Source organism: Bubalus kerabau, chromosome 3, assembly GCF_029407905.1.
Source record: "Bubalus kerabau isolate K-KA32 ecotype Philippines breed swamp buffalo chromosome 3, PCC_UOA_SB_1v2, whole genome shotgun sequence".
NCBI lineage: Eukaryota > Metazoa > Chordata > Mammalia > Artiodactyla > Bovidae > Bubalus > Bubalus kerabau.
Window position 1 is genome coordinate 89,949,403 of NC_073626.1, and position 21,677 is coordinate 89,971,079.

The 21,677-nt window shown below is 40.5% G+C and overlaps 1 protein-coding gene across 2 annotated transcripts in view; it reads left to right on the plus strand.

Moving 5' to 3' along the window:
* The window catches only part of PLA2R1 (phospholipase A2 receptor 1), a 139,096-nt gene that overhangs the window by 39,338 nt on the left and 78,081 nt on the right, over window positions 1–21,677 (plus strand). For both annotated transcript variants that reach the window (XM_055572447.1, XM_055572446.1), the window contains exons 5-10: window positions 1,927–2,040; window positions 2,528–2,671; window positions 11,675–11,869; window positions 12,995–13,152; window positions 16,480–16,578; window positions 20,390–20,502. In XM_055572447.1, coding sequence (XP_055428422.1) covers window positions 1,927–2,040; window positions 2,528–2,671; window positions 11,675–11,869; window positions 12,995–13,152; window positions 16,480–16,578; window positions 20,390–20,502 — 823 coding nt within the window. The remainder of the gene's footprint in view (window positions 1–1,926; window positions 2,041–2,527; window positions 2,672–11,674; window positions 11,870–12,994; window positions 13,153–16,479; window positions 16,579–20,389; window positions 20,503–21,677) is intronic.

A 21,677-nucleotide genomic window follows, 5' to 3' on the forward strand; every position in this document is an offset into this window, starting at 1 on the left:
TTCCCTCCTGTTATGATGATACCAGATAGATGATTTAATCAAATGGTGGTCTTCCCAGGTGGCTCAGTGGTAAAGAATCCACCTGCAAAGCCGGAGACTCAGGTTTAATCCCTGAGTTGGAAAGATCCCTTGGAGAAGGAAATGGCAACCCACTCCAGTATTTTTGCCTGGGAAATCCCATGAACAGAGGAGCCTGGCAGGCTATTGTCCACGGGGTAGCAGAGTCAGACATGACTTACCAACTACACAACAATAACAACAAAGCTATTGGAAGGACTAACCAAATAGACATTAAGAAGAGACTCATGTTTATGCTACAGAATCTTGGAAGAGCAGGGCCCATGAATGTTATGCTGTTCAGTGATTTAGGGTATCCCCAAATTATAAAACACCTTTTTCTCTTTCCTTAAAGGTTTTGGTTCTAGTTTTCCACTGTTGTATTGAGATGCCCTATCACAGAAGGCTCTGCAGCCTTGTGATGTGAATGCACTAATCTTTGCAACCTGGGTGACCAAGCAATTGATCATCCCAACTGAGACCCTTTCGAGAGTAAAAGGGGCTGCATTAATACTTATTCTGGAACTACCAGCATAAGCCATGAATTTTCCAGGCAAACTGGGACAGACAGTCACCCTATTTATAACTCTTATCTGTCAGGGTCTCAGTCTCAGGCAGGGCCCCTGCATCTGGCTCAGAAGAAATTGAGTTCTGAAGCAGATAATCATAAGGGATCAATGCCCTCCTTTATAGATGACAAGATTAAATGGCAACATTTAAAAGTGCTGCAAACTTAGTTACTTTCAGTAAAGCCTCTGACACTAGTTTTTTTACCCCAAATTTTATAGCACAAGTAGCACGTGTTTATTCTAGAATAATTTTTAAAGTTCACGTACACAGGAAGAAAAAAAATCAAAGAAAAATTTCCTCTAATTCTATAATTTTGATAACCATATTTTTCTACACAGGCATGTCAATGCACATGTTTCTATGTAGCATTTATAACAAAAATGGCATTGAATTAAAAAGGAGGCGCTGTGGCACAGTAGTTAGGAGCAGAGGCCACAGGGTGGGCCTGCCAAGGAGACATTCTCCCACCTCCAGCTGAAGAAGCATTTGCACAGCTCATGGCCCTACCTGCTGCTGATTGCTCTGGATACCATGGTCCCTGGCATGATACTCTCCTCTTGGCCAGACAGCTCCCACTGCTTAACTGGGGAGCCTTCTCCATGATTGCTTCAGCATACCTTAAATTTGAAGACTTGCTTCCCAACACTACTAATACTTAATCTGCTTTCCTCTCCCTTGCCAGATTCCTAAAAAACAAAAAAGATCCCCTAAATTGTTCAATTTTTAAACTGTGAAATGTTTCAAGACTGCAAAAATTATGAAAAGTGGAAAAATTATATCTGTATGCACACATACCCATTATACAGATCTAATAGCATTTCTTCCTATTCCTCTTGTTCAGGGCCTGAAGTGGCCTCAGCATACTAGAGTCCTGAGCCTCCAGACTGAGGCCGCCAGACACACATGGCAAAGGAAGGAAGACAGAGGGGCACTTTCTACGACTGGCCTTGGGCACTTTCTCCTTCACGCTCTAGAACCCTCAAGGGCCTGAGTTCACACAAGTCGGATGGTCTCAAATTTGTAACCATGAACTCGATGGATTGATGACCGCTGAGAGGCAGCATTCCTGGGTGCCTAGATTAAGCACTTCACAGCTGCTTCATTGAGACTTTAGGAAACTGCCGTATTTCTTAGGCTGGCTTTTTCACTCTGAACCACCAGGGTGGGGTTTAGTAGCACTCAAACCCCTTTCTATCACTGATGGAGTTAATTTATGAATCCATGCTCCAGGAATAGGAAAACAAGAAATAAGTGTAATGTTAATTTTGTTTTTGAAATTCCATATTTCTCTTATTTCAGAGCACTTGGGCAGTGAAGCAGTGGAAGTATGGATGGGTCTGAACCAGCTGGATGAAGATGCTGGTTGGCAGTGGTCTGATAGAACACCACTCAACTATCTGAACTGGAACCCAGGTACCTGAAGTGTTTTGTATACCTTTGACTGAGGACTCATCCCACAGCCTAAACAGCAATATTTCCCATGTACATATACAACATGTTATTGTGAAAGTGGCTTATAAGTGTTTTTTAAAGCCTGATTGAATTTCTATAAGGCATGCTTTTCCGAACAAGAAATGAAGGCCAAGAAGGTAAGCCATTTAGCCAAGGTTTCAGAAGGATTTGGGTCAAAGCCAAGATTCTAGTCAACTGTTTTAAAAATAGCAACAGATTGAAAAATCTCTGTCTACCCTAAAACAATAAAATCAGCTGTTTCTATCTTTGGGAAATCATTTCATTGTCATGCCTGGACTTCAACTGCAAACTCTTGAATATACTATCTTACAGAATTTACTACATATGCCAAAGAGAAAGGTTGTCTCCTTGATGCTAAAACTACATTTCAGTATATATTAAACTGCTTTTGCTTCTAACAGTAAGTACACAAACATTGTGTTTTCAGAAATAAATTTTGAGCCATTTGTTGAATTTCACTGTGGAACATTTGATGCATTTATGCCAAAGGCCTGGAAAAGTCGGGATTGTGAGTCTACCTTGCCCTACGTGTGTAAAAAATATCTAAATCCCACTGATCATGGAGTAGTTGGTGAGTGTTTCTACATTGTTTTTATGAGTTGTTTGCTTGTCCTCTCAATAGATTCAAATTCCTCTATTTTTTGCTAATAATTTATAATTTAAACTTAGCTAAAACTAGTCTTTGTACAAATAAAAATGTGTAATGAGATAAGATCTGTTATTCCCAAGGCACCATGAATTTAACAAATGCATTTAGGTTTTTACTAAAAACTAAAGCAAAATAACCTAACCATAGAAAATACCTTCTGCCTCTCTTTTTAAAAAATTGGTATTCTTACTCATTCTGCTTAGAAAAACAAGATATGCTTCCTTTTCTATTCTAGTTGAGTTTTATTTATGATTACCCTAGAAATTAAACATATAAATTAGGAAATAGTCTTATAAAATTCTTTACTTCATTGATCTCCTATCATACTCTGTATCTCTTATTAGTAATATTTTCTCCTCAAAATAAACAAAACTTTTAGGTGTACCTAAGACTTAAATACCACATAATTACAATCTAGTACCTGAAGCCCAGTTACTTCCATTCTTAAGATCTATTACTTCTTTTTAATTTTATGGAATTAATGTCTTAACTCAGTAAGTAGAGATAAAAATATAGCCATTTTTAAAAGAATCATTACCAGCATAATTAGAAACAATTCTTTAAAAAAATTCTTTTTGGTCTTTAGAAACAACAGTTCTTTTTAAGATTCTTTTCCATTATAGGTCATGACAAAATACTGAATATAGTTCCCTGTTTTATATGTAGGTCCTTGTTCTTTATCTATTTTATATATAGTACTGTGTATCTGTTAATCCCAAATTTCTAATTTATCCCCTTTTTCCCCTTTAGTAATCATAAGTTTGTTTACAATGTCTGTGAGTCTACTGTCAATAAATTCATTTGTACCATTTTTTTAGGTTCCACATATAAGTGATATCACATGATATTTGCCTTTGCCTGACTTACCTCACTTAGCATGATAATCTCTAGGTCCGTTCATGTTGCCACAAATGACATTATTTCATTCATTTTTATGGCTGAGTAGTATTCCATTATATATATATATATTTTTTTCCATCATCATATATATGTATACATACCACATCTTCTTTATCCACTCATCTGTTGATGGACATTTAGGTTTCTTCCATGTCCTGGCTATTGTAAATAGTGCTGCTATGAACATTGGGATGCATGTATCTTTCTTAATTAGAGCTTTTGTCTTTTTGTATATATGTCCAGGAGTGGGATTACTGGATCAAGTGCTAGTTCTATTTTTAGTTCTGTAAGGAACGTCCACAATGTTCTCCGTAGTGGCTGCACCATTTACATTCCCACCAACAGTGTGGAAGTGTTCCCTCTTCTCTACACCTCCTTACAATTAAGCTTTAACTTTTATTTTCCTTTAAGTAGCTAAATCTAAAGATATTATGGAATATAGAGGTGGGTAGAAGAAACACTTCATCATTTCTTTCTCTAGAGATTTTTTTCATTATGTCAAAAATGTGCTGACATTGCTCTGGCTGTTATCACCCTGTCCCTCCCTCTTTTCCTTTCATTTTCTTGCCTCAATTTCTTCTGCCTTGATTTTTCTTTTTCTTATGCCCTCCTGCACATTCTCCTGCCATCCATCTTTTCTTTCATTTTATTTGCTGTCCTGATCTATTAATTGAGGTCAGAAGACCAGAAATAATGGCAGTTAAGCTAAGTTTGTTTGGATTATTTGGTGCTGTTTCAGGTCCAACAAATACTTTTGATGATCTCATCCAGTATCTTCAGACTGTGTATCCAAGGTCCCCGGGTTCCTTACTTGTCTCCACCCTTGCATCAATCAGAGAAGTTCCCATATTATCTTTTTATCTTACTTTTAGAGTGAAATTTAGGTTCTTTTTTTTTTTTTTTTTTTTTTTTAGTGGAGTGCAGTTTATTACACCAGCGGGCCCAAGGCAGAGTCTCCTCTTAGCCAAGGACCCCGACCAGCATTTGTGAAAATCTTTTATACCCCATGTGTACCAAATTCCTTGAGACTTACATAAACCAAGGAAAATACAATCCCAATAACCCCATCATTCACGTGCTATGCGCTCATGTGCTCAAACAGTCAAACAATTAGCCAATAATCGATAAACCCGAGGTTACACTCTGATAGATACAGAAAAATTTATGGCCTGTCTGGAGGAAGGGGTGATTAGTGTATGTTTTCTCTTAGGTGATGAGTAACCTAGATACGATCTTCAAGGTTCCCCTGTCAGAAGGGGGTCTTCTCCTTCTGTTGTTTTCATAGGCACTAAACACAGAGTTCAGAGTCCATTGGAAAGATGGCCGAGCATGATCAGCATGAACAGGCCTAAGATGGAGTCCAGGCCCTATGAATTCCTTCTTCACTTGCTCCTTGGAAGAAAAGCTATTGTTGTAGCCATGCGTTCCAGAAAACAAACTCACTCAGAAGGACAATGCAGATAGTGGAGTGCAGTTTATTACACCGGCGGGCCCAAGGCAGAGTCTCCTCTTACCCAGGGACCCCGACCAGTTTTTGTGAAAACCTTATATACCCTAAGTGTACGTGCCCAAACCCACCTCCCCAAATTCCCTGAAACTAGTCTGAACAAAGGAAAAGAAAGATACAAAGTTAACCCATGATTCATATGCCTAAAGCCTAGGTAGTTGACAGTGGACAATTATCAATAGGCCTGTGGTCATATCCCGATAAGCATAATGGAATTTACCACTTTGTTCTGTTACAGAGATAATTAGCATATTCTTTTAGGCAACGGAGAGTCCAAGTACGAGTCCTGAGGCTCTTTTATCCGGGGTTCTGGTTTTCCATTGGTATGTCATTTCTATAGACACAGGGCACAAAGTTCAGAGTCCATTGGGAGGGTGACCATTCATGTAGCCTAATGTTCACAGCCTGGCCTAAGATGGAGTCCAGCTCTGTCTGTTTCCTCCTTCATTCCCCTCTCCTGATGCTCTTAACTCATATTATGAGCATCATTCATAAGGATATATTGAATACATTGTAAAATCCAGGGTCCACAAAGCAGAACTCTCAAGGCAGCTATAACAATGGTAAATATAGTTTTCCACCAATCGCCCTTCACCCAAGATAGGACCAAAGTCCAGAAAGGAATGTTTTCATTTGACATTGCTTTTACCTGGTTTTTCATGTCATCTAAAGCAGTTGATACATTGCCAGATAAGTCAGGAATGTATACACAACATTCAACCTTAATTATAGCCCAGGTCCCTCCTTGAGCAGCTGTGAGTATGTCCAGAGCCATTCTATTTTGAATTACCGCTTTTCTCATTTGGATTTGCTCTTCATTTAAGGCTTGGATGGCTTTTTTTCTATCTAGGAGGGCCTGTTTTGTGAAATTAGTCAAGGCCTCTACTTTAATTGTAATGTCTGTTGTCCTTATAGAGGGTATGAATAAGGCAGCAATACTATTGAAACACAGATCTTGTCCAACTAGCATGTAAATAAGATAGATTTACCGGGGGTTGTTGTAGGTTAGGCTTTTGTTGCATTGGCATTTATATCAAATGTAACCCTATGACCTGAGTCTATTGACTGTAGGTCTGGCTTACCCCCAGAGACCAGGGAGAGATTATGATTGTGTCCCAGAGAAGAGCAGAGTGGTTTAAAATCTCCTTGGCGGAGCAGTGACAGCCACCAGGGAAGTCCATCCATCACAGACAGAGGCATAGCCCCACATACCCAACAGTTGGAGGTATTGTGGAGGATGGCGTAGGAATGTGCACGTTGATGAGGCCAAGCAGCAGGAGTTGATTGTGCGGCTTCATCCTGAAGGGGCTCGTCCAGGATCTTTTTTTTCCTTCTTCTTAAGGATGGTCTTAGTCTCTCGAGGGTCAGCAGGGTCCCTCTCTGCAGTCCATTCAGTGTTTTTTGGGTCTACGTGGTATGTTCTCTTCACCCTCGTATGATGGATCCACAGGGCAATACCTGTAACTTTAACTGCAGTAGAGGTAGTTAGAATAACAGTATAAGGGCCCTTTCACCAAGGGGCTAGTAAATCATGTTTCCAATCTTTGACCCATACTTGGTCACCAAGCGTAATCTCATGAATCTGTTCCCCAAAGGGGAACGGCACCCTTTCTTGTACAAACTTAGTTACCCAATTTATTACCTTACCCAGTTCCATCTGCTGCAAAATCCTATCCCCCCCTTACCTGAGGTAAATTTGTTGACATCTCTTTTATTATGGGAGGGGGCCTCCCATACACAATTTTGTATGGAGAATAGCCTTGGGACTGTGGGGTCATCCTGAGTCTGAGCAGAGCCGTCGGAAGCAAGTCTCTATGATCCACTTGGAGAGTCTCTTTAAGTGTCCGGTTGGTTCATTCCACCATCTCAGAACTCTGGGCCTATATGCAGTGTGCAGTTTCCATTTGATGTTTAAACTTTTGTTTACTTGTTGTACTAAGTCCGCTACAAAAGCCGGACCATTGTCTGATCCAATGCTGGTAGGAAATCCAAATCTGGGAACTATTTCCCTAAGCAGTCACTGGGCTACTTCTGATGTTCTTTCAGTCCAGATAGGAAAAGCTTCTACCCATCCCAAGAATGTACATACTATGACCAGCAGGTAATGGTAATGTCTGTGAGGTTTCATTTCAGTGAAGTCCACTCCCAGGTGTTCAAAGGGCAACGTGCCTTTCAGCTGAATACCCAGAGGCTTTTGTCTGTGCCGAGAGGCAGCATTAACCTGTGAGCAGATAGCATGGCCTAGGTGGGTCGCTTGGTGTGTTTGGCTTACCAGAGTGTGTGCCAGCTCCTCTGGTACCAATAATTTGCCACTTGGCAATTCCCACCATCCCTTTTCAGTCTTGATGGCCCCTTCTGCTTTGGCTAACCTGACAGCCGTTGTCCTTGTTTTATCAGGCTAGTGCCATCAGTATATAGGACCCAACTAGGATCTGGAACCTTGTGTCCTTCTTTAAAACAAACCCCAGATACCTTACCTCCTCCTTGCAGATCTGTGCCTTCTTCTTTGACACCCAGTAACCCACTCCAGTGTTATTACCTGGAGAATCCCAGGGACAGGGGAGCCTGGTGGGCTGCCGTCTATGGGGTCGCACAGAGTCAGACTCGACTGAAGTGGCTTAGCAGCAGCAACCTGCTTCCATCAGCAGCTGGAGCAGTGTTTTTGTCCCTTCCCAACATTTTTCTTTGGTCTCGGCAGCCAGCAGCAGGTCATCCATGTATTGTAGGAGCCAACATCCATACTCTTTTGGATGGAATGAGTCCAGGTCAGAAGCCAAGGCTTCCCCAAAGATGGCTGGGGAGTTCTTAAACCCTTGTGGGGGAGTTCAGGTGAGCTATTGTTTGATGCCCTTGACTGGATCTTCCCATTCAAAGGCAAAGATGGGCTGTAACGCTGGGGCGAGGCGTATGCAGAAGGCATCCTTGAGATCTAGGCAAGTATAAACTTTAGTCCTCGGCAGGAGGAGGTTAAGTAAGGTATAGAGGTTTGGAACAGTGGGGTGTAAAATCACAGTAGCCTAGTTGACTAGCCTGAGATCTTGTACAGGCCTATAGTCCTGTCCTTCTTCCTTTTTGACTGGCAGGATCGGAGTATTCCAAGCCGACTGGCACTCTACTAGAATACCTGCTTGTTTCAATCTATTGATGTGGGGCAGTATGCCGGCCCAGGCCTGTATCGGTAGTGGGTACTGGCGCTTTCTAACTGGGATGGTGCCTGGTTTGAGTTCTATTATCACTGGGGCTTGATGTTTAGCCAGCCTGGGGGGAGGGAGGGTTGTCTTCTGCCCAGACCTCAGAGAATAATCAAATTAGCTCTCTCTCATGCTCTTCTGGCCCACCCAGTTCTTCCTTCGGAGGCTCATGCAACCTCCACTCATCTTGGGGTGGTATTGAGAGAGAGAGCAAATAAGTCATAGTGTTCATCTGGAAGGTGGGCCTCTCCTCAGGGGAGAAAGTCACTTGTGCTCCTAGTTTGGAGAGCAGGTCTCTTCCCAACACGGGTACTGGGCACTCAGAAATGTAGAGGAATTCATGAATCACTTGGTGCCCCCCCCACCATCTGACATTTTCTGGGCTGGCAAAACGATTTAATCATCTCTTCTCCTGATACCCCAGTTACAGAAGTAGTCTTTTTGGACAGTGGTGCCACAGGTTTTGTTACTACTGACAGTTCTGTTCCTGTATCCACCATGAAGTCAATGTTTTGGTCCCCCACTTTTAAGGTTATCATGGGCTCTCAGGGACCTGATATCTCTGAGCCCCCCAGCCCTATTTAATTTCCAAGTCAGCAAGCCCCACAACTGCGGGAGCTTCCTCTTCCTTCCTTGCCTTAGGGCATTTATTCTTCCAGTGGGCAAAACCTCAGCACCGGGCACATTGGTTTGGCTGTAACGGGGCCCAGGGCCTCCGTTAGGACCGGTTGAAGGACTGTCCTGTCTCTGGGGCAGAGGAGATTTTCCAGAGGGCCCGAGATAGACTTTCCCAGAGCAGCAGCTAGCATTGCAAATCTCTTCTCTGTTCTCTTTCGTTCCTTCCGGCTCTCTGGCAGAGCGCAGTCTCTGCTTAATTCCAAGGTCTCCCTCCCCTGCCTGTCAGTACTCACCGGGAGAGAAGGGTATAACTTGGGCGGTTTGGCTGGAGCCAGATCCTGGAAGTGTTGTCCAGAGGCTTCTGCCACCAGGATTGGAGCCCGCCGAGGTGGCGGCTCTACGACCTCCAGGAGAGCTGGCGGAGGAACCGTGGCTGCTGTAGGAACTTCACCTGGCCCTGGATCGGGCATTAAGGTGGCCTCCGGTCCTGGTGGAGCACAGGGCCGGTGGGTGCATCATCATCCAGTATGGGGGAGGGGAAGGTCATCCTTGTCCAAATCCTGCCAGATCCCAGAGGGAGAAGGGGGATCGGTGTGTCTTCACCTGCCGGTCAGCAAGGCCGAACCAGAACACCACGTGGTCCAAGACTATTTCTCCCTTAAAGTCCGTTCTGCCTTGGTGGGCTTGATCAGGTGCGGATGAAAACATAGATGGGTTAAATATCCCATGTCCCAGGCCTTCTCCGGAAAAGCCAATTCATGCTCACTTATGTATCCCCCTCCTTCTAGCCTGACAATTTCGAGGGGGTCAAGAATTTCACAGCAGACGGGACACCTCCTGGGGGAAGGCAGAATATGAGCATACAAGGAAAAGTTTCCTGTCACAAGAGTGTGTGTTCCTTGGTTCTTTGTCTCGTTACAACAAAGATTTGGAGCGCCGGACATTAAAGCCCTCGGCGCGTCACAGCTCTCGGGTCTTGGACAAACCATGCTACAGCTCTTAGGCAAATCAGTGTTACAGCTCCATTTTATTTAGAAGATAGCAGGAGAATCCATCCTCGAAGTGGGAGGGCATGCCAACCCAAAGACTCAAAGAGAAAAGAGTGGAGGAGTGCGCGGAGGTGGCGGTGGCGGGAGGAGGGGGGTGGGGAGTGTGGGGGGGGTGAGTTGGCGGGGGCATGGAGATAGTGAGAGAGAGAGAGAGAGATAGGTTCATTTTTTAAAAGGGGTTCTGTGATTATGTTTTTAGGTTGATATTATTGATCTACCTAAATGTTTCTAACATTCTTCCACTGTGATTCTAATCTCTGTTAGAGACCTATAAGCAATTTTGAAAGAATGTCTTGTTTCCTAAATTAGCAGTGAAGTTGTTTCTAAGTTAGTGCTGAAGGGAAGCACCCGGTTGTAGGTAATGTGAAGTGAAAGTCATTCAGTCATGTCCAACTCTTTGCAACCCCATGGACTGTACAGTCCATGGAATTCTCCAGGCCAGACTACTGGAGTGCGTAGCCTTTCTTTTCTCCAGGGTGTCTTCCCAACCTAGGGATCAAATCCAGGTCTCCCACATTGCGGGCAGATTCTTTACCCGCTGAGCCACAAAGGAAGCAGTTGTAGGTAATAAAGTAAAAATGCCGTCATCAGCCTGGGGACAAGCTCCTGGAACAAGATGGTCAAAATGTGCACATACACAGCTGCCTTCCCTGCCAGTGTCAAAGCATCGTGGCATTCTTCTCCTGTAAGTCGAACCCAGAGTCCATCTGAGCCCAGAGAGACCCCAGAGGCACTCAGACTGACCCTCAAAATGAAAGCTATTATCTCTGCTCTAGAGAAAGTGGCCAGAGAATTTTGAATTCTTTTCAGCTGAGAATAAATATCTATCCCCTCACCCAGTACTGTATATAAAATCCTTTGAAAGCCATTTGTGTTTCATAATACTCCTCTTTCAGTGTAAAAAGACTTAAATGGCAGCTCCAACTGCTAAATTTTATATATTTTTAATTTAATTATTTTTTATATTGAAGGATAATTGCTTTACAGAATTTTGTTGTTTTCTGTCAAACCTCAGCATGAATCAGCCATAGGTATACATATATCCCCTCTGTTTTGAATCTCCCCCCGATCTCCCTCCCCATCCCACCCCTCTTGGTTGATACAGAGTCCCTGTTTGAGTTTCCTGAGCCATACAGCAAATACTCCTTGGCTATCTATTTTATATATAGTAATGTAAGTTTCCATGTTACTCTTTCCATACATCTCACCCTCTCCTCCCCTCTCCCAATGTCCATAAGTCTGTTTTCTATGTCTGTTTCTCCATTGCTGCCATATAAATAAATTCTTCAGTACCGTTTTTCTAGATTCCATATATATGTGTTAGAATATGATATTTATCATACAACCTAAGCAAGAGTCAGGGTATTCTGACTCTCGTTTAGGCTGTAATATCTTACCAAGTCTGCTTAACCTCTTTGTGCCTTAGCTCATCTGGAAAATAAAGCACTGAGGTCCATTAGACCCTAGATCTAGATCACAGTTGGGATCCCTCTCAAGTCTGAAGACCTAGAAGGATATCGTTTATATGTTATTGTATCATATGCTTCTGTTTTTCAAGTTTAAAAAATAATCACATATTGATGGTGATTTATATTGTGGGTAATAAGTAATGTCAAAATAATTGTGGAAAGTGACATTGTTTTTTTGTTGGTTCAAAAAGAAAATGATGCTTGGAAATACTATGCTACCCACTGTGAGCCTGGCTGGAATCCCCACAATCGTAATTGCTATAAACTGCAGAAAGAAAAAAAGACCTGGAATGAGGCTTTGCAGTCTTGCCAGTCCAACAACAGTGTATTAACAGACATAACTTCGTTAGCAGAAGTGGAATTTCTTGTAACCCTCCTTGGAGATGGTGAGTGCCAGGTGTCTTTGGTTTAAGAGGTATATACATAGTAACTCTCTTTATTAGTAAAGTTGACAAGAAATTAAACTATTTTAAAGTGATTCTTTATGGCACATACATCTGAAATTTCCAAATAATATCCAGGCATGCAAATTCATTCAATTTTTACATAATACATATTAATAAACTCTGTAATACCTCACATATGCCAGATAAATTTGATGATAGGGGCTTGGGGGTTTTCTTTAAAGAGGAAAGGTGATTTCCTGAAACTTCTAATTTAAAAACCTTGAACCTGTAACTTAGTATAGTGGGTACTAGATAGCAGTAATGCGCTGTGGCCATGTAATCCAAGCAAGAAAGGAAGTTCCTAGCAAAATCATTGAAATCATTGGCTTCGAGTAAATTGTTTTTAGTGGAAAGAATCCTCAGCATCTACTTTTATGGCCGTTTTACTGTTAGCTTTTAGTTTGGAGTGAAAACCAAACTCTTTCTGTCATTGTTCCTCACTCTGCACTGGGATTGAAAGAATCCTGTGGCTGCCTCCATCTCAACAAGTCACTGGACACTCTCCCAGCCACCAATGGTCTCTTCAACCCACCTAGACTGGCAAGCTTTATTTTATTTACTTTTCCAGACACCTCATTTCTCCCATTCAATGCTTCTAAGAGTTTCTGCTCTTTTTCTTTTTTCCTGGTCAAAAGGAAAAAAAAAAAAGTAAAGCTAGACATTATTAAAAGTTTTATTTTTTTAAGTGCCTTTTCTTAATTCAACCAACCTTCCTATTTTCTCTTTTTAGAGTATAAGAAAAACAAGACTTTTCAGACTTACTTTCCATACTGTAGCACAAACAAACTAGTGTTCCAGGAATCTGGCTAGCTCAAGCTTTGTCCTTGCATGACTTTCGCTGTCAGTCTGCCTCACTCATAAACCTATATTGAGCAGATATGGATAGAGGAATGGGAGAAAAGTTTAAGCAGGTTTTTTATAGCAAAACTTTAAACAGGTTTCATTCCATGAAGAAACAAAGGAGCAATCACATGCAAAGTGGTATATATTGGTAACAGCCCCTCTGTGTTACTGTCTTTGCAGATACTAGGATTCTTGTAAGTAATTTACGTTAATCTCTTGCAGAAAATGCATCAGAAACATGGATTGGTTTGAGCAGCCATAAAATTCCAGTTTCCTTCGAGTGGTCTAATGGCTCCTCGGTCACCTTTACTAACTGGCACACACTTGAGCCCCACATTTTTCCAAATAGAAGCCAGTTGTGTGTCTCAGCAGAGCAATCTGTAAGTTGACTCGTTCCATGCTCACTTTGCTGAACTTGTATTGAGAGCCACCTGGGCCAGGGACGTGGGTTGTGGCAGAGACGAACACAGACACAGCGCCTCCTCCCCCTGGGGCTTCCACACTAGGCAGGAAAACACACACACACTGAAAGCACACGCTGGCTGCAGTTGTGATGATCGCTCTGAGGACAAGGGGTCAAGAGAATGAGGAATTTGGGTCGGGACAGCTTCTTCAGACAGGACAGTCAATGAAAGTTCTCTGAAGAGGTGACATTTAATATAGGACCTGAAGAACAAAAATGTCTCTGGAAGAGCAGGAGAACATTTCAGGCAGGAGACCCCAAAGGCAGGCCAAGGCTTGCCTTGTCTGGTAATCAAAACAGAGACCTGGGTAGTACGGCGGTATGAATGGTGGAAGGTGGTAGGGGATGGAGCAGGAAGAATGAGAAAATGTGAGGCTTATAGGCCTGGGATAGGACCCACTAAAGGGCTTCATGGAGATGAAGGCATGATCTGATTTACATTTTTTTTTTTTACAAAATTAAAAAGACTTTATTGGAAAATACAAATATTTGAATACATTTAAAATAAGTGTAGATTCATGACAATATTTCACAAATAACTGATTTTATTTTGTGGCCTATACCTAAGCCCTGTCTTTGCAGTCTTTGGTTTGAAGTATCATATATATATATATATATATATATATATTTTTTTTTTTTTTTTTTTGGCTTGTGGATTCACCTCCTCAGTTGACATCACACTCTTTCTTTCTTTTTTTTTTTTTTCAGTTTTAATTATTTTTTACTTTACAATATTGTATTGGTTTTGCCATACATTGACATGAATCCAGCATGGGTATACATGTGTTCCCCATCCTGAACCCCCCTCCCACCTCCCTCCCCATGGTTTACATTTTAAGAGTAACTGTGGCTGCTCCACAGAGACCTGATTGGTGGTTTAGTCACTAAGTCGTGTCCACCTCTTGCGACCCTGTGGACTGTAGCCTGTCGAGTTCCTCTGTCCATGGAGTTCTCCAGGCAAGAATATTGCAGCGGGTTTCCATTTCCTTCTCCAAGAGATCTTCCTGACCCAGGGATTGAACCCGGGTCTCGTGCACTGCAGTTTCTTTACTGACTGAGCTACCAGGGAAGCCCCAGAGAACTGATCGGAGAAAGATAAAATGGAAGAAGAAAGACTGGTTTGGAGGCTCTTCTTGTGGTTGAATTAGGGTAGTGAATGTGGAGACAAAAAGACAGATTCAAGGATCCTCTGTAAGACAGGAATTGTTGCTGAAATAGATGTAGAGGTGACAGGTAGGTTTTGGCTTGAACACCCACTGTTTCGGTGGATGGTGGCACCATTGATCACTTGGGTGAGATGAAGGGAAGAACCAGGGAGCCAGGAAATTACTCTGATGGTTTTTAAACTCCATTATCTTCTTAACATAAAAGGATTTCAACACTGTGTGTAACCTCTGAAAATTGTGAATTGATGGAAAATCTTGTTCTTTTCCTCAACATGAATGAAATGGTCCCAGTAACCTTAACATCACACTTATCCTTACTCTAGTCTCTCATTTATCTAAAACCTCTGATTATACAGAATTCATTTAATCTCAAGCTATTTGACGGTGTTTTTCAAAGTAGGTTTAGAATAGACTTAATCTCTTTGATCAGATGGCTGCTGAACTCACTGGTGGAGTTTTAGGAGGTAACTGGGATCTGAGCAGTTTATTAAATGTTACTTAAGTAGCTTGACAAGGTGACTGTGCCAGCCAAACATAGGAAATGCCTAAGCACTTATTCTTATGACACATTCCATGTTGTAACTCTCAAGGCTGCCACAAGTACATGCAGTTACAACGATAGTGCTCAGGCAGTGCTTCAGGGTCACACTTGGTGGAGGCGGTGACCTCTCTAAGTGTTTGCTTGGGTCTAACTCTCCTGAAAGCCACTATAGTATTTGAGGTTTTATTGGTTTCTTAGTTTCGATATAATTAAAGGTGACCTTAATTTCCTATTGACATTCTCCTTTTTCATTTGACAGACGTGAGTATTTCACTTAGCATATTCACAGAACAGGAGCCAATTTGGACAGAGAGATTATTCTTAAGAGAGAAAAGATAGGTTCTAACATCACTGGATGTGTCAGGACCATGCTGCTGTAAGTGTGGTATTTTGTGGCCCCCTTTTAGCAACTTGGTAGCTGCTAAAATAGTAGATACGTAAAAAGTAACATTCATTTCTTTGAAGTTGAGCTCAATATGAATGTAATTATTATAATTAACTAGTTACCTAAACATGGTTGATATCTCAATTTGAATCTGAGAGCCTAGGAAACAATTCATTCATCTGTCCATGAAACAGTTATTGAGCAACTACAGTGTGCCTGACACCATCTTAGAACTGAATGGTTTGCTGGAGACTCCATGGGAATGAGCTACAAAGCTGCTTTTATGGGTTAAGGTGTCAACCTCCTACGTGGTATGTTTCTGAGGGTCATGGAAGAGCTGTCTATTCACCTAAATCCTTGCATGCCTGAGACACTAAAATTTCAACTGTGTGGTTTTAGTCTAAAGGTCTGATTGGTGTTAAAATAAAAAATCTCTTGACAGAATAAAATTTTAATCAGTTAGCATTATTGTATTTCATTATTAATGAAGGATATGAGAACAGCCTTTAGTAGAACTAAGAAAAGACATGCAGGCAGCAGCCTATTATTAAAAGAGGAAATGGAGTGGGGCTTAGGAAAATTCGTGAAGAAGGGTGTCTGGGGTTGAACATGAAGTTCAGCTATGATAATGTTATCTAAAGTTATTCATGGCGCTTTCCAGATACTTCCCCAGCATCAGGGAAGCCCCAAAGCATTCAGTTTAACACCTAGAAGTGATTGGAGAGAAGCAGCAGTATTATCACTTGGTCAGGGAGCTAGTTTCATCCAAGTGGTTCTCAAATTGTGCCCCCCACCCCAGACCAGCAGCATCAATATCACCAAGAAACTTGTTAGAAATGCAAATTCTCAGGTCCCACTTACCTTACTGAATGAGACACACGGATCCCAATCATCTGTGTTTTAATAACCCAGGTAATTTTGGTGCACACAAAAGACTGAGAATCACTACCTATCCCAAAACAAAAACTGAGATCAGCTTAATGTAAAAGTCAAATCTCCCTCTCATATGTCGGGAATCAACCCAAGATCCTAACACATTATGCCATGCTGAAACACGCATTATTAATCATATTTTAATCCAAAATAATTAATGCTGACTATGATCATCAGTAATGGAGTGCATTCATTCATCCTGTATCATTTTCCTCCTAGGAGGGACACTGGAAAGTTAAAAATTGCGAAGAAACACTTTTTTACCTTTGTAAGAAAACAGGCCTTGTCCTTTCTGACACTGAATCAGGCTGTCAAAAGGTAAGAGCTGTGAACACTGCAGGGACTTCATAACTAGAATTATTTATCCACCATCAAATTAAAGTGAATCTCTTTTTCCTGCCTTGGCTCCCTTTTTCCTCTTTCCCCTTTCTCCCTTCCTTCCTGCTTTCCTTCCCTCCTTTTTTTCTGAATGGGCTATTGCAACAAATCAGACAATTATCAGCTAGGACCACTCAAAGGATTTACAGCTCTGTGAAGGATTGTCTTAGCATCCTCTTCCACCCAAGACAGCTTTTCTTTAGAGATAAGAAATGGAAATGATCTTGTTCTACCATCTTTACAAACAATGCTGTCCTGTGATGCCCTGTCTCACACGTGGCTTTCATTGTCTTCCAATGAAGACTATCAGAGTGAAAGCAAAAGCATTCCTTTAAGTCAGAGTGACCTTCTGCACTCACATTTCCGCCTTCACTTTTCTTAAACTTGAATAATTGAATAAAATACAATAACAAAGAGAAATGTATGTTTGCGATATATTATTACAATATTATACATCACATTATATTATTAAAATATATTATTTACTATAAAATATAATCTTAAACATTACAAATAGTTATTTATTAATAAATATTAGCATATTTATTAATATATAATAGAATGCATTTATTATTATTTATGTGTGTGCTCAGTCGTGTCTGACTTTTTGCAATCCCACGAACTATAGCTCACCAGGCTCCTCTGTCCATGGAATTTTCCAGGCAAGAATACTGGAGTGGGTTGCCATTTCCTACTCAAGGGGATCTTCCAACCCAGGGCTCAAACCCATGTCTCTTGCGTCTCCAGCATTGGCAGGTGCATTCTTTACCACTGTGCCACTTGGGAAGCCCCCTGTATATTATTTAGGAAAAAGATAAAAATACTTTATTATTTTAAGTAATAAACTATTTTTGGTACTTGAACTATTTTCAGTACTTAAAAAATAAAAACATACTTAATACTTTAGGTTTAAACTTTAAAGACAGAAAATAAATGTTCTGTTTTAAATTTCTTAAAGTACATTCAATATTCTGTAGTAAGGTACCAAAAATTTACCTATCAGTATCCTTAGCACATGTGTTCTCTCTTTGTGTGTCTCTCTGTATCTGTTTCTCTCTCACATGCACACACACCTAAAAATTCTGAATTTAACTATTTGAGATTTTTATTCTGTGAATCTTAAAATGTTCACAAATCTGGTTCTTATGCAGTTCTCTTCTAATTATTTTCTCTTCTAATCCAATTCCAATTAAATGATGACCCATCTCACCAAAAACTGCATTTAATTCATTAATCAATGTATAAGTAATCACTCTTTATACATTAGCTGAACAATACATGTGCCATAACTGACATGTGACCAAACATTTGTCCTAATGACTACAATTCCTGAATTAGTTATAGCTGATCTCTAATCTCTATCTGATTAGAAATATTGAAAAAAATCTGTTTTACAATGGCTTTCAAGGCAACTCAACTGTTTAATTTGTGTTGAAAGAGTAATTAACTTCTTACCTGGCAGAAACAACTGATGTTCTATTTAAATTTTCATACACTGCTTTCCTCTTTCTGACCAGCATTACCACTATTTAAGGATTATGAGTTCAGAGCCAGTTTTTAAATTTTATGGCAAAATTTAATTAATTTCTTTATGCACCTACCTACAAATATAGATTTGAAAGTTCTTTTCTTTTAGCTAATTGCTTTAATGCAATTCTCTCAACAGTCTGCGCATGCAAAATCACTCATAAAATAAGTCTTGATAATTTCATAGCAGAAATTTAACGAGATTTTTATTCCCATCTGAGTTACTTTTAGGGGACTTGGTAATAAGAACAATTGTTTCAGTATTCTCAACATCATCATTTCATTTAAAAAGAAATGCCATCTCATGGACAAAGGATATTCACAAATACAATCAATTATTCTTCCCACTTTCATTGTGTGGACAAAGGCTTGTGGCAAAGAGCCTTTGTTTTTCTGGTTATTATTATGCCACATTCCACCCCCCTCCCATTTTCTTAGAGCCTGTTCAGTTCTTGGTTGTGTTTTGGTTTGTTTATTTTTCTAAACAGCCTATGATCTAAAAACCACTAATGAGTAAGGAGGACTTTGTCAGAAAGGTCAAATTGTCAGCCTTCCTCCTCCTGTCCTTCCAAATACAAAAGCAGCCTAACCTCCCTGCCCCCACTGAAGTGATCCATGGAGGGGCTCTGGCTGACGCTGTCAATTACTCACACGGAGAAGACTGAGAAGAGAAGTTAAGGGAATGAGTTCTGAGCACATCCTGGCCGGCTAGATGTGGCACTGCTGTGTGATCCATACCTCATTTAATAATGTTTTGAACTAAAATAGCTTATTTCTAAAATAAGATTTTTCCCTAATTTAATGCAAAATCGAGACCTTTATGGCAGAATCATTTTATATATGGTTAATATCTGGCAAGCATTGGTGTGACACAAAATGAAATGTATTTTAAAACTGGTGAATACATAAAAATAGATTGATAGAAGGGATGTGATTTTATAATATTGGAAGAAAAATAACTAAAATAGCTTGGTTGAAATATAGAAGTCTAATGAATCTGTCGGAGAAGGCAATGGCAACCCACTCCAGTACTCTTGCCTGGAAAACCCCATGGACAGAGGAGCCTGATAGGCTGCGGTCCATGGGGTCGCTAAGAGTTGGACACGACTGAGCAACTTCACTTTCACTTTTCACTTTCATGCATTGGAGAAGGAAATGGCAACCCACTCCAGTGTTTTTGCCTGGAGAATCCCAGGGACGGGGGAGCCTGGTGGGCTGCCGTCTATGGGGTCGCACAGAGTCGGACATGACTGAAGCGACTTAGCAGCAGCAGCAGCAGCAGCAGCAATGAATCTGTGTCTCCTATATCATATGCTTTTAAAGAATAAGCCACCCTTCTTCACTCCCAGGACTGAGCCATACACATTTGTCATTTGACAAAGCTTGTTTGCTTTCTCTGTAAATGGGTTGATTTAGCCATTTGATTTAGGAATAATCTTCACCAAAAAAGTATTTTAGCCAATATCTATTTGGAAGCTTGATGACCCAGTTAAGACCATCCTGGATTGCACCAAAATTAGATTCCAAACCAGCTTATCCATTAGTCTGACTTTATTTGAGTCCCTAATCTCAGTGAATCTTAGTAGGATAACATGAAATAAGCAATATGCAAGAAACTTGAAAAAAAATACAGTACACTCATACCTAGATCATATGTCCTCTTTGCTCATACTGAGCTCCTGGCTCTATTCTAGGGTTTCTGCTGACAGTGTCTTCCTTTGATTCTCAGAACAACTCCATGGATACTATTATTATCCCTATTTACAGAGGGGAAAACTGAGACATGGAGGGATTAAATAAGGCCACATGATAGTGGAACCAGAATTCAAATCTATGCATTTTGTGCTCAAAGCCAACACGTCTCACTTTTGGCATGCTGCAGGAAATAATTACATGAAATCCTATAAGTCTGAACAGACTGTGTGTGTGTGTGTGTGTGTGTGTGTTTGAGAGAAAGCAATCTCGCGTGAACGTCCTTTTATTTCCATTTGGCATAAATATTTTAAATCAGTTCATTAGGCTTTAAGATTAATTAAATAAATGTAAAAGTGGCTATAGCTAATGGCCTTACCATTAGAAAGATATCAAAGACATCAAGACAAACATTCAAGTCTTAAGTTTTGAGTGGGTCAGAGAAAAAAGAGGTAAATGAGAGTACACTGAAAAATATTTTACTATTCAACTAAATCAATTGTGTCTTTAATTTTCCTTTTCCTTGTTTAAGGGATGGGAGAGACATGGTAAATTCTGTTACAAAATTGACACCGTCCTTCGAAGCTTTGACCATGCCTCCAGTGGTTACTACTGTCCTCCTGCGCTTATAACCATTACAAGCAGGTAAAATTGAAATTTTCTATCAGAAACATACTGCTTTTTTGACATAAGGGCTCTTGGAATGATAAAATGTAACCACAATCAGTAACTTGTGAAAATCTAAAATGTACCATGCAATAGAACATTAAATTATTTAAATTATTGATTTAGATGAATTTAAACCATACAATGTTATTTTTAAATTGATTTTTGAGGAACAAATAGTAATAAATCTTTCCATGAAGATTTATTATCTAGCTATGCTAATATATTCAGTTGTATGTATATTTTATCTAAGTGCCTATAATAGGCAAGAAATATGTTATTTAAATATGAAGTATTTTTTAACATAATGTATGTATCATGTGGGTTTTTTTTTAATAACAAAAGTAAGTAAAACTGTAGAGGATTTTCAAATGCTTCTCTATTGCCTCTCTGGTCTGTGTTTGTTTAGATTTAGATTTCTCTGTGCACAGATGTCTTCTCCACACAGAGACACTGTGCCCTTTTCACACTCCATACAATGTGCAACGTGCTGCAGATGAGTAGCAGGAGATAAAAGTATTAACATCAGAAGTGACCTCAGTGTCACTATCAATGCCAGGAGGACAGTGAGAGCTTGGAGACTGACTCTTCCAGGCAGAAGATAGAAGCAAGGCAGAACTCTTCAGTGGTTCCATGAGAAACTATACCCACCGAGCTAGTTACTTGCTTTTCTCCCGAGGTCATTGCCTTTAAAAATATCCATTGAAGACCAGGAAACAGAACAACTGATGCCCTGGTTTTATCTAGAGACCCTTCATATGCAGGTCTAAACTGTAGGAGGAATTCTAGGTGCTTTCTCTGTTCACCCCATATGGGAAGTCAACATTCAGAGCCATCAGTTTGTTTGTTTTTTTTTTTCCTTAAATATTTATTTATTTGACTGCACTGGGTCTTAGTTGCAGCATGTGGGATCTAGTTTCCTGATTAGGGATCAGATCCAGCCCCCCTGCATTGACAGCACAGTCTTAGCTACTGGACCACCAAGGAAGTCCTGTCTCCTCTCACCTCTTACCTTCTTTCCCAGTCTTCCCTCCAAACAAATGCACAAGAGTGCGCGCGCACACACACACACACACACACACGGGAACAGACTGACAGCATTTGGCAAAATAAATCACCTGATGAAACATTTGATACTCAGGAGACCCTTTTAT